Genomic DNA, 13731 nt, shown 5'->3' with positions numbered 1-13731 from the left:
TTCCCATAGATCTCTAATAATAATAGCTACAGTTTATTGAGTGTCTGCTGTATGTTTAAGTTCTACATATGTACTACCACATATTTCCACAGCAGACTTAGAAATAGGTATCATTATCCCCATTTAAAAATGTTCGGTGGGTCGGGCATGGTGACTCATACCTGTAATCCTAGCACTTTGGGAGGCTGAGGCGGGTGGATTGCCTGAGCTCAGGAGTTTGAGACCAGCCTGGGCAACATGGTGAAACCCCGTCTCTACTAAAATACGAAAAATTAGCTGGGTGTGGTGGCGTGTGCCTGCAGTCCCAGCTACTCGGGAGGCTGAGGCAGGGGAATAACTTGAACCCAGGAGGCGGAGGTTGCAGTGAGCTGAGATCGTGCCACTGCACTCCAGCCTGGGTGACAGAGTGAGACTCTGTCTCCAAAAAAAAAGTTTGGCATATACACATATATATATTTTTTGGATGAACCGATGAGAAAATAGGCTTGGAAAATTTTTTTGCCAGGCTCACAACAGCTAGTCAGGACTGAGCTGATTTTAGAATTATCCTGATCTGGGTTTGAATTCCACATCTAACACTTGCTAGTAAAGTTCCTTTGATGACCTTACTAAAATAGAAATGAAAACATTTCCTTCAGATTTATTGTAAGGATTAAATAATACATGTAAAGTTCGTAGTATAGTGTCTGGCACATTGTAGGTAGGTACTCTATATGTTGTATACTATTATTTTCTTGTGATAGAATCTGTCTTACAGGTTTATACTGATTGTTTTATCTTTTTTTTCCCCAATCATTTATATTTTCCTTCACATTGAATATTTTCTCCTCATTTATATATTTAACTACAGTCATGCACTGGCATAACAACGTTATGGTCAACAGTGGACCACATAGACGATGGTGGTCCCATCAGATTATAATGGAACATATATAGAGACCTGCTATATGGCATTTGATACTGGCATTGCAGATGAAGTAGGGGAAATGATTGATAGTGAGTAATGCTGCTGGGACACTTGGTTTTCTATGTGATAAAACAAATAAATACATATACCATATAGGTATGTGTAAGAACACTCTATGATCTTAGCACAATGATGAAATCACTTTAACAACACATTTCTTTTTTTTTTTTTTTTTTTTTCCTTTGGGAGGGAGTTTCGCTCTTGTAACCCAGGCTGGAGTGCAATGGCGCGACCTCGGCTCACCGCAACCTCCGCCTCCCGGGTTCAGGCAATTCTCCTGCCTCAGCCTCCTGAGTAGCTGGGATTACAGGCACGTGCCACCATGCCCAGCTAATTTTTTGTATTTTTAGTAGAGATGGGGTTTCACTATGTTGACCAGGATGGTCTCGATCTCTTGACCTTGTGATCCACCCGCCTCGGTCTCCCAAAGTGCTGGGATTACAGGCTTGAGCCACCGCGCCCGGCCAACAACACATTTCTTAGAACATATCCCCGTCATTAAGTGGCACATAATGGTACTTTGAAATGACCTGCATTTGTATTTCATTTTGAAGCCTCCCTGATCCATACTCTGACTTCAGATTTCCTCTCAGGTTTTAAAATCTTGTTGTGGGCCGGGTGCAGTGGCTCACGCCTGTAATCCCAGCACTTTGGGAGGCCGAGGTCGGTGGATCACGAGATCAGGAGTTCGAGACCAGCCTGGCCAACATGGTGAAACCCCGTCTCTACTAAAAATACAAAATTAGCCAAGCGTGGTGGCGTGCGCCTGTAATCTCAGCTACTCAGGAGGCTGAGGAAGGAGAATCACTAGATCCTAGGAGGTGGAGGTTGCAGTGAGCCGAGATTGCACCATTGCACTCCAGCCTAGGCGACAGGGCAAGACTCCATCTCAAAAAAAAAAAAAATAAAAATAAAAAAAAATAAAAATAAATAAATAAATAAATATTGTATTACAGCAGCTTCTTAAAAAAGGGGTCTTTAGTACTTATTCAGTAACCAGTAGTCTTGTTGTCCTAATTTTTCATGCATTTTGTACTATGAAGTCACGAATGCCTACTTCAGGTCCCCTATTCTGATTTTGTAATGGACTCTTACTTGGTGGTTCCTGACCAAGAAGGTTGGCAACTGGTGTTGGTAGTGTTTGCCAGACTATGCAGTGGGAAGTAAATTTCACATTAATGTTGTTAATGAAAACCATTAATCATATTAAATGTTTCAAATGTTTCATAATAAGCTTTTATAAAAATAATCACCTTTTAGGTTTTAAAACCATTTTTGTTGCGTCGTATAAAAACTGATGTAGAGAAGAGTCTGCCACCTAAAAAGGAAATAAAGATTTACTTGGGACTGAGTAAGATGCAACGAGAATGGTGAGCTATTTTATTTCCATTAAAACTTATTTGTGTGTAAGAATTTACTAAAAATTAGCTGTATAGTTGTTCAGTTATGCCGTTAGTTCAAAAATTACATTTTATATTTAAATGGTAAGTTAAGGAGTTCAAGTATTCTCAGAGAAAATGTATAGGCATTTTATTTAGCCTTTCAAAAAGAGTATAGGTTTTGGAGTCTGTAGATCTGTGTTTGAATTTCATGCATTATCACTTAATAGCTAGTTATCTTGGGCAAGTTATATAACCTAAGTTTCCATCCTGTAAAATGGGGATAATCATATTTAACTTATGAGGATGATGTTAGGATTAAAGGGGATAATGTCAGTGGGATACTTGTTAGTTGAAAAGCATTCTTTAAAAGCATTCTTTGGCCAGGTGCAGTGGCTCACATCCGTAATCCCAGTACTTTGGGAGGCTGAGACAGGAGGATCACTTGAGCCCAGGAGTTCAAGAGTAGCCTGGGCAACAAAGTGAGACCCCATCTCTACAAAAAAATTAAAAAAAATTAGCTGAGCATTGTGGCACACACCTGTGTTTCTAGCTACATGGGAGGCTGAGGCAGGAGGTTTACTGTAGCCTAGGAGGTCAAGGCTGCAGTGAGCCATGTTTGTGCCACTGCACTCCAGGGTAGATGACAGACTGAGACCTTGTTTCAAAAAAAAAAAAAAAAGCATTATTGCTTTTTCCTTTGGTGAAAATAGTTATAACCAAAATAATAGTGATGATGAAAATATATGTCAATGTGGATATTACAAAAATAGCATCTGGAATGGTTAGATAAATGCAATTAAAGCAGGAAATTGACAAGAGAAGTTACAAGGAATCATAAATCAGAACTATTAATAATGCGATAGTGCTGCTAATAGGAGCAAAATGTTATGTATATAAATAAAATTAGATCATGCATAAAATATATGATTTCTTTACTACACAAGCCAGTATAGGGTAGAGATTAAGAGTATATTCTTTGGACTCAGATATAAGATCAGAGCTTGGTTTTTTCCCTTTGGTGACCCTGAGTAAGTTGTTTAACATCTCTTAGCTGCCTTAATTTTCACCTGTAAAATGGGGATGATACTAGTAAATATTCAGAGTTGTTATGAAGATTTAGTGGCATAATTCATATAAAGCCCTTGACATGATACTTGGCACTTGCACTCAGTAAAAGTTGATCACTATTATAGTTACATATTATTGATCTGGCATCTATATATACATAAGTCTCTGTTTGTGGGGGTGGAGCTCTAGAAAAGAGAATGAAAAATGTTTATAGGATCAGAAAATAATGACCTGTGAAGACAGGTATAAACAATTGAAATTGTTATTCATTCAAACAAGTAAATGGTGGATGTCAACTTTCAGTGAGGTGTTATAGTTATTGCGTAATTAGCAGGTATCATTCTCTAAATAATTATCAACTGATGACAATTTCTGGTCGTGGATAAAGCAGGAGGAAACAGGTTTATTAGCAACATGCAAGTTCAAATGTTCAAATTTTCATTTCTTTGTTGATTTTGCCCATCAGATTTAGTCTCAAATCAGATCTTGTTTATCTTTAAACAGGAATCTAATCTGATGGCCAAAGGAACTTTTTTTTTATGACATTAACTTTCTAATAATTGATGATTAATTATAGTTTAAACTTTTAGGTATACAAAAATCCTGATGAAAGATATTGATGTTTTAAACTCTTCTGGCAAGATGGACAAGATGCGACTCTTAAACATTCTGATGCAGCTTCGAAAGTGTTGTAATCATCCGTATCTGTTTGATGGTGCCGAACCTGGTCCACCTTACACCACTGATGAACATATTGTCAGCAACAGTGGTAAAATGGTAGTTCTGGATAAACTATTGGCCAAACTCAAAGAACAGGGTAAGTAATACATTTTTAAATTAGCATGGAATAAATTTATATTAATAACTTGTATATCAATAAAATTTTCCATATTCATTCATTCATTTATTCAGCAGACATTGTTGAGTACTTACTATTTGCCAGGAATTGTCCTATGGGCTGGGTGTACAAAGATGAATAAGACAACAGTCTTTGCCTTGGATAAGCTCACAGTGTAGTGAGGAGGACTAGTTGTAATTCATTGTGGTAAGTGCTATGATATGTTGAGAATCTGGGAGTTGAGAAAGTCTTCACGGAGGTGACCTTTGAGGTGAGCACTGGAGAAGGCATAGGACTGAACCATGGGGAAGAAGGGGAAGGGTTTTCCAGGGTAGTGAAACAAGTGTGAAACAAAGAATAGAGCATATGGTACTTGGGGTAGAATGGCAGTTGATGAATCTGGAAAGATGGCTGGAGCCAAATTATGAAAGGTATTTTAAACCATGCTTTAAGGAGTTAGGACTTTTATTTTGAAGGCAGAGGGAGGGTCAGAGAATAACTGGCTGTGAGGAGTGACAGTCAGAGTATGTCACTCCTACATGTTCGGAAGAGAACCTTGGAAGCAGTATGGGGTCTATTAAGGGTGAGAGACTAGGAACAGGAGGCTCGTTGGGACCCTATTGCTGTAGTCCAGTGAGAGAGTCTGTGGACCCATCATTCCTCCTTAAGAAAAAGTAAAGGCAATTTCTTTCAAGTCATAGCAATATGTCTGGAGGAGTTTGAAGACCTTAAAAAATGGCCAACTCAACGAATGCATGATTGTATACATAGCATCTCTTGAAGGGGGTGTGTGTGTGTGTGTGTGTGTGTGTGTGTGTGTGTGTGTTTAGTGAAGTATTCATGTGCTCTACATTTATCTTGCATATAATGTTCATTTTTGCAGCTTTTAAGTTAGTTTCACATAAGTTGTATAACTCACATTTTCTTGGCAAAATGTTTTAGGTTCAAGGGTTCTCATTTTCAGCCAGATGACTCGCTTGCTGGACATTTTGGAAGATTATTGCATGTGGCGTGGTTATGAGTATTGTCGACTGGATGGACAAACCCCTCATGAAGAAAGAGAGGTGAGGAAGAGAAAATAGACTTCAGAAATCAGAGTTCAATTAAGCAATGTTTATCAACATTAGGTAGTTTTGAACTTTTGCCTTTTCTTTAGGTGGGTACATTGACTTTCTCATTAACATCTCTTTTCTCGCGTCAGTCTTCAATTTGGCTTCCATTCCACTGACTCTTTACAAATCATCTTTTTCAAGGTCTTCAAAGACGTCATCTCTTATCTAAAGGACACTACACCATCCCATCCTCCATTCTTATCTTCTCTAACCATGCCTATCTCTGACTTTTTAAATTACTAACAGTTTCTCACCTTACTCTCTGATCTCCAATTTTATGTCATTTTCTTTTCCTGATTTGCCAGCTATAGCAGACCTTGGCCATTTGTGGAGTTTAATGGTTGAAATTTTGCCCGTTTATAAGCAACCCTAAAGACTCATGAAGCATAGCCATTTGTAAAGGGAATAATCTTGGTTCTTATAGAGCTCTTGTAAAAACTAAATGTGACAGCATAGGTCTAGGTATTTATCATGAATTTAGACCTTGGAACACTAAAAGGTTGGCATGTAGGAATGGGTCACTTAGCGAGTAAGCTTATTTAGTACGCAGTATCTTTCTCAAACATGGAAATTCTTATAGGTCTTTAGATTATCCTTCACAAATGTCATGGGTCGAATGCATTTAATACCCTTTTTAAAGCACTTTTTCTTGGAAGGCTTTGCTAATTTATCTTCTGTTTTCTGTGATCCTTCAGAGCTCTGTCTTTGGCTTTTGTTTTAAGTCTGTACAGTAAGTCCTCACTTAATGTCGTTGATAGGTTCTTAGAAACGGCAACTTCAAGCAAAACAATGTATGATCTTAGGCTAATTGATATAAACAAGATTTAAGTTCTGGCCAGGTGTGTTGGTTTATGCCTATAATCCCAACATTTGGGATTGGGAAGAAGAAAGAAAAAATTTTAAAAAAGTATTAGCCAGGCATGGTGGCATGCATCTATAGTCCCTGCTACTTGGGAGGCCGAGACAGGAGGATTGCTTGAGCCCAGGAGTTTGAGGCTGCAGTGAGCTGTGATTGTGCCACTGCATTTCAAACTGTGTGACAAGACAAGACCCCAGTTCCTATGACATATTTCTGGTCACAAAGACATTACCAAACTTACAAATAAAGATGAAAACACTTATAATATTAAACATGGAAATAAAGGTGAGCCATACATACATTTAAGAAAGATTAATAAATGCAAGTAAGAAAATTATTTACCTTCTTATTCCAGTTCAGGATTACAGTGGTTGGAGCCTCTCCTGGCAGCTCAGGACCCCAGGCAGGAACTAGCCCTGGACAGAATGCCATTCCATCACAGGGCACGCTCACACACACCACACTCATACTGGAATTGTGTAGACGTTCCAGTTTGCGTTTTGTGCACAGCTTTGGGCTGTGGGAAGACACGGGGGAAAACTCAAACTGACATGGGGAGCTCATGCAAAACCCATATGGACTGTGGCCCTGGCTAGGAATTGATTTTTTTTTTCTCATCAGTTTTATAATGAAACGACGTTACTCGAGGACCTGCTGTACTCATGCTTTGGGTAAAGATCATGATTTTATGGTATAGTGGAAAATGCACGGAACTTGGTTTCAGAAGACCTGAGTTTTGGCACCAACTCCACCACTTTGCAGTGTGTGCAAGCCATTTAATTCTCTGAGCCTCAGTATCTTTAGTTCTATTATAAGGATAATACCTAGGCTTCTTTCTCTGACAGTGTTGTTGTGAGGATAAGTGGATATAATAGGTATGAGCACAGTGGTAAATGGCATATTGCAGTACGTACCACATGTCGTGAAATTACACACAGGGCTTTCTCCCTTACACCTTTAGGGCCCCATCTCAGGCCACAGGGACTCTCTCTTAGCCCGCATCCTATTCCTTCCATAGCTGCAATGGGCACTCCATTCCTTGTGTGCTTCCTTGTCGAAGCCTGGTTCTAGCATAGCATAGTGTTCACAGCAAGCACCCAGACCCTTTTCATATTAAAGGTTTTACTGCTACCTCTATAGCGAAACAGTTGCAATAACATTTATACATATGAGGACATTTCAAAGCTTACACTATTCCCTGCCCTATAGTTTTTTTACTCTCTGATACGGCAACTCAAACTGAGCTTTTGCTGACTTATTTCTGAGGCTTGGTTTCTCTGAATCCACACTAAACATAGGCCCTATGGTACCATTCAGGATTATCCTTCTTCCTAGAATGAAGAGAATATCATGGCATTATAGTATGTGCTTTCTGACCTGAGATAGCAAATTTGCATTTCTGACTGAGCTCTCTACTGTTCATCTGTTTATGTCCAAAATTGTTCTGGTTTTAAAAAATTCTAAACAACGTTACCCCTCAGAGACTCTGAATTTCATGTATCGACTTTAAATATAGCAAAGTCAGAGCTGTTCATTTTTTCTTGGAAATGCCCTGCATTCCCATTATGTTGTCCACACCGTCATTTCATCAATTTTCCCAATGAGAAGGAGAAGACCACGTTTGATTCCTTACTTACTGTGTGCCAGCTGTGAATAAGTAATTCTTTCTCAACAGCTCTCAGATTTTCCCTTTCTCCGTTACTACAGCAAAATTCAGCTAACAAAGCCACTGGTCATCGTCTGACTCAGTTCCTGTAACCTCTGCTTAATTGGCCTCCTCACTTTTGTAGGGAAAGGAACTAACATTTGTCAAGCAACTACTATAAGCTAGGCAACTTAAAGTTCCAATTGAATTCTCCCAGCAGCCTGGTAAAGTATTGGTATAATTTTCTCCGTTTGAAACTGTGTCTCAGAGAGATTAAATACTTGCCCAGAATCACAGATGTAATCAATGATGAAGTCGTGATTCATGCCCAAGTTTTTGCTATTTCCTCTACACCAAGGTGCCTCTCACTACACCATGCTGCTTTCTGTACTGCCCCCTTTACCTGCTCTGCTGACTGTGATGGTGCGAGTCACCTTCTCTGCCTAAAACTTTGACCATGCCACCCATTTAGTTTAAAAAAGATTGCCCATACTTTGTGAATATGCAAGTAATATGTGACTGCTGAAGGAAGTTTTGAAAATAAATACAAGTATTTCTGGCCAATCTTTTTAGGTATATGTAATACGTACAAGTAATTGGTATCATAGTTCTTATACTATATATAAAGTCTAGTATCCTGATACATTTTGCTCAGTATAATATTGTACTTTTTAATGTCCATAAAAAATCACTGTAAAAATAATTTTAGGCTAATATTTTATTTTATGGAGGTACTAGAAACAATTCATCCCCCTATTGTTGATTGATTAGGTTGTTTCCAGTTTTTCACTATTATAGATAATGCGATAGTGAAAGTTTTTATACATAAATCTTTGTGCACATCTCTGATTATTTCCATAGGATAAATTCCTAGAAGTGGAATTTCGGGGTCAAAGGGTATGAACATTTTTAAGGCTCTTGATGCATATTGCCAAATTGCTTTCCAGAAAGGTTGTACCCATTTATACTCCCAGCAGCAATGTATGAGAGTGCCCGTCTCACCGCCCCCTCGTCAACATTGAGTATTATCATTTTTTAATCTTCAAAAATGTTATGTTGTTGTTTTAGTTTGTGTTTATTTGATTACTAGTGAGAATGAACATTATTATTGTTTTCTAACCATTTGTATTTGTTCTTTGAATTGTCTGGGTTTTTTTTTCCTGCTCATTTTTCTACTGGAATTTGTTTTCTAATTAATTTGTATGAAATCTTTATATAGTAAGAATATTAATTTTAAGATTCTTTACTAAATATCCCTGGATTGTCTTCCTGATTTTCTTTATAACTTACTGACTTGTTCCTTGTTACCATACTGATAAAAATCTTCTTACCTTCCTCTTTATCTGTTGCTCTCATTCCCATTTCTAAATCATTTTCTCTGTTGGTTGATCTTCTAAACTAATCATTCATAAGCTAATGGGAATGAAGTTGAGATTTCTGATAATTCACCCCCCAGATATATTTCAGCTCTCCCTCAATTAAAACGTTTTCACTGTTTTTAAATAATGTAAATGAATTACTACTTGCTTAGTTAAATTTGACTATGTAATTATTCTAAGTTTGTCTCTATTGATGTAAGCTTTTAAAGATTAGGAACTTCATTAACATAATATACTTTCTACATAAATTCACATAGTACAGTGTATGTATAGATACTTAAATATTTTTGAAGATGGAAGAATATTATAAAGTATATTTATAAAGAATATTAGAAAGTGTGTGAAGATTTTCTATATGTATTTTAAATGTTTTTGTTTCTTAAGGACCCTGATAGTCTAATTTTATTTTTCTCTTTTTCTTCTATCCTTTTATCAATTAAAAATTAAGGAAGCAATAGAGGCATTTAATGCTCCCAATAGTAGCAAATTCATCTTTATGCTAAGTACCAGGGCTGGAGGTCTCGGAATTAACCTGGCAAGTGCTGATGTAGTTATACTCTATGATTCAGACTGGAACCCACAGGTTGATCTACAAGCTATGGTTAGTAATCTTTAATGGTGTCAGAAATTTATCATAGCTCTGAATACTATTGCTATTTATACAGCATCAAGGTCATTCATGATAAAACAGTTAACAATTTTTGAGAGACTTTGTAGAAGTTACAGTCGATTATCCTAGAGCACACAGTTGCTGTGCTAATTGCAAAAACAAACGAAATGGAAGCCTACAACAAACACACCCCAGATCCAACTATAGCATTTATGTGTTGATTTTGGTTTTTATCATGAAATAGAAATTTTTTTCCCATTCCAAAGATTGAAGAGGACACATAAATTTGTTTTGATGAAAGGGATTAAAAAACAGTCTGTTGTTATTATTCTGCGTAACAACTAAATATATTAAAATCCTTTGTACCGAAATTGGGAGAGGTAAGATTTTAACTTTCATAATAAAGCAATTTGGGAGAGAAGGTAAAAAGGTAAGAAAGGAATATATTCCAGGAAAACACTTGATACTTAATAAGGACACTATCCAAAAGCTATTCTACACTGAAAAAAAATTTTTTTTAGGGTGCTCTTTTCTGACCTTTCATCAAAACACTACAGGTAACTCCTTTGATATTTTGGTGTCGTTGATTGAACTAAAGCTACAACTTCTCTCAATGTGACTTACATTTTCAGATAAAGAAATATAATTTAGAAATAAAAGGGTACAAAATAACTTCTTAGGATTTTGAATACATAGGTATGGGATAATTGTCTTTTTGGGAGCAATGAAAAGTCATATGCCAATGAGATATAACTTAGAAGGCTTTCCTTTTATAATAGATAATTGAAAAGGATTGACCACTGGGACATTCCAAAATCAATATGCTTTGGTGTAATTATCATTACATTACCATGGTATTCAACTGCCTGTTTGATATGACTAACTAGGAGTAAGCCCCAGTAAGTTACAGTGTTACTGAACTGGAAAATCTAATAGTGATAGCACTTCATTTCCTTAGAAGTCTTGGTGCACATCCAGTCTTTCAGGATTTGTTGGTTCAGGTTTAGTGTAAATATGTGTAGAGTATTACATTGTGTTTTAATGTGCTCTGTTGAAACTTTGTTACTAGGTTCTAGTGTTTTTATATTTAATACAGGCCTGTTTAAAACTTAAAACATTTTTTCTCTACTACCTTCCTCTCTTTACCTGTTTGCTCTAGCAGCTTCTGTGTTTTAAAAATACTCTCCCTAGATGGTTTGATACCACTAGAAGTTTGCTTCCTGTCGCCTGTACCAACTATAAACCATAGGACCAATTCTAGACTACTGTATAGTAAGGATATTAATATCTTATTAATTTTTATAACTCTTTACTACATATCCCTCCGTAAGCAGAAAGAAGTGCCTGATGATGAGATAAAGCAGACTTTTGCCACCATAGCAACTCTTACTAACTACTTAATAAAATTCCTTGCTAGTTTGGAAGATGTTTATGTTTAGTGACTTAAAGTTACTTAGTAACTCAACCCAGAAACTTTCAGCTCCCTCTTTTCTTCATCTTACAGGTGCTTTGCCCTTTGTCCTGGAAGTTTCCCATTAATGGTACAATGTAATAGTTACAGACTTCTTTGTTCCCAGTGGTCTTTAGACATTCTCAATATTCATCATGCCCTTTTCCAGAGTGTCAGATCTAGAGATGAACTAATTTTAGTTTTAGAATTTTATGGAATATGATGGCTATACTCTATAAATTATATACAGAATATCGAATATCTTATATTAGGACTCTTTCTACTAGGATCGAGCACATCGTATTGGTCAGAAGAAGCCAGTACGTGTATTCCGTCTCATCACTGACAACACTGTTGAAGAGAGGATTGTAGAAAGAGCGGAGATAAAACTGAGACTTGATTCAATTGTTATACAACAAGGTATTTATACATAGAAATCTAATTAGGTGGTTTTTCTAAAACATATGCATTCAGCACATTCAAAGGAGATTACTTTTAATAAAAGTTGTCCAAAATTTGAAAACTTAGAGGAAAAATGGAAACATCATTGTGTATCCCATGAGTCTGTACAATTGTTATGTATCACCTAAAAGTAAAAGGAAAGAATTTAAAAATGCTAATTGAGGCCAGGAGCGGTGGCTCACGCCTGTAATCCCAGCACTTTGGGAGGCCGAGATGGGTGGATCACCTGAGGTCAGGAGTTTGAGATGTCTGGCCAACATGGTAAAATTCCTTCTGTACTAAAAATACAAAAAATTTGCTGGGCGTGTTGGCACGTGCCAGTAGTGCCAGCTACTTGGGAGGCTGAGACAGGAGAATTGCTTGAACCTGGGAGGTTATAGTGAGCTGAGATCGTGCCACTGCATTCCAGCCAGGGTGACAGAGCAAGACTCCACCTCATAAAAAAGTGCTAACTGAAATATTCTGAATTGAAACCCTGGCATTCAATATACGGAGTACTTGAACATCAGTAGCTTATTCTTGAATGTCAGTAGCATACTTTTTGAAGTACCTGATGTTATTTAGCAGATAAAATGGCTACTTTAAATTTTTTGAAAACATATATTAGAGGGTGCCTTTTCATATAGAGAAGTTTGATCTGAAAACAAAGTTTGAACATGAAAAACAGTTTCCTTCTGGATTTAACTGAGTTTTACAGAAGGAAATTCACATTGAAATAGATAGTATGGTAGAAGAAAAACTTGTAGGGTTGTTCATTAAACAAATAACCTTAATGTTCAATAACTTTTTATTCTTTTAAAGCTTTATGTATGGCTAAACATGGTAATGTCTGATTAAAATGGTTATGCCTTCTTTGGAATATAATTGATTGAGCATATACAATTTTAATTTTTATCATTAGGAAGACTCATTGACCAACAGTCTAACAAGCTGGCCAAAGAGGAAATGTTGCAAATGATACGGCATGGAGCCACCCACGTTTTTGCTTCTAAAGAGAGTGAGTTGACAGATGAAGACATTACAACTATTCTGGAAAGAGGGGAAAAGAAGGTTAGTTAAAATAGCATTTTATCTTCATGATGGATTGCTTTAAAATCAACATACTTCAGCAAACTTGTATTTGCATGTACATGTGTATCTATATGTTTCAGATAACTCATATTCTTTCCAACAACTTGTAGATCTATTTTCCGCGGTAGATTAGGGCTTAAAAATTTTGTTTTTGGTGAGAAAGAGTAAGAACCAGAGTTTAAAACGGAGTGATCTTATACCTAATGCTTTATTGAAAATACTATATCTAAAAGCTAAGTAAATTTTGTGTTTAATCACATGTATAAGGACTGCATTTTTTTTTTTAGAGACGGTTTTGCTCTGTCACCCAGGCTGGAGTGCAGTGGTGCAATCATAACTCACTGTAGCATCCACCTCTTGGGCTCAAGTGATCTCCCACCTCAGCCTCCTGATTAGCTGGGACCACAGGCGTGTAACCAACATACACATCTAATTAACTTTTTTTTTGTAGAGGCAGAGCCTTGATGTGTTGCTGTTCCTGATCTTGCACCTCTGGCCTCAAGTGAACCTCCCAAATCTGCCTCCCAAAGCACTGAGATTATAGGCATGAGCTACCATGCTTGACCCGGACTATAATTTTATAATCTTTTTTTTTGTACTGGATTAGAAGTCATCTACTGATACATTGGTTAATTGAAAATCTTTTATGAAACATTTCATGAAATACTAAATCACTATTTGTTAAAGCATAATAAATTGTTTCAGAATATTGTAATTTCGTGTTTAGTTCACCTTCCACCCTCCACAAATTGTGGATAATTTTAAACATAAGTGAAAGGAGACAGAATAGTATAATGAGCCCCCAAGTTTCTAACAACCATCAACTAGTCCTGCCCTGTTTATATCCCCAGCTCTTTTTTCCCCTTCTTGGATGATTTTGAAGCAAAT

At 36.9% G+C, this 13731-nt stretch overlaps 1 protein-coding gene across 6 annotated transcripts in view; it reads left to right on the top strand.

Moving 5' to 3' along the window:
* SMARCA1 (SWI/SNF related, matrix associated, actin dependent regulator of chromatin, subfamily a, member 1) overlaps positions 1 to 13731 on the top strand; it is a 79073-nt gene that overhangs the window by 21439 nt on the left and 43903 nt on the right. For 4 of the 6 annotated variants that reach the window (XM_032260159.1, XM_032260158.1, XM_032260155.1 and 1 more), the window contains exons 10-16: positions 2228 to 2337; positions 4008 to 4234; positions 5198 to 5319; positions 8733 to 8768; positions 9699 to 9851; positions 11598 to 11730; positions 12674 to 12822. In XM_032260159.1, coding sequence (XP_032116050.1) covers positions 2228 to 2337; positions 4008 to 4234; positions 5198 to 5319; positions 8733 to 8768; positions 9699 to 9851; positions 11598 to 11730; positions 12674 to 12822 — 930 coding nt within the window. The remainder of the gene's footprint in view (positions 1 to 2227; positions 2338 to 4007; positions 4235 to 5197; positions 5320 to 8732; positions 8769 to 9698; positions 9852 to 11597; positions 11731 to 12673; positions 12823 to 13731) is intronic. The other 2 variants (XM_032260160.1, XM_032260156.1) reach the window with 1 other exon arrangement.

The sequence above is a fragment of the Sapajus apella genome, unplaced genomic scaffold, assembly GCF_009761245.1.
Source record: "Sapajus apella isolate SASKATOON/1434 unplaced genomic scaffold, GSC_monkey_1.0 scaffold115, whole genome shotgun sequence".
Classification (NCBI taxonomy): Eukaryota; Metazoa; Chordata; class Mammalia; order Primates; family Cebidae; genus Sapajus; species Sapajus apella.
The sequence above is the reverse complement of the archived record's forward strand: the minus strand, read 5'-3'. Positions and strand labels throughout refer to the sequence as shown.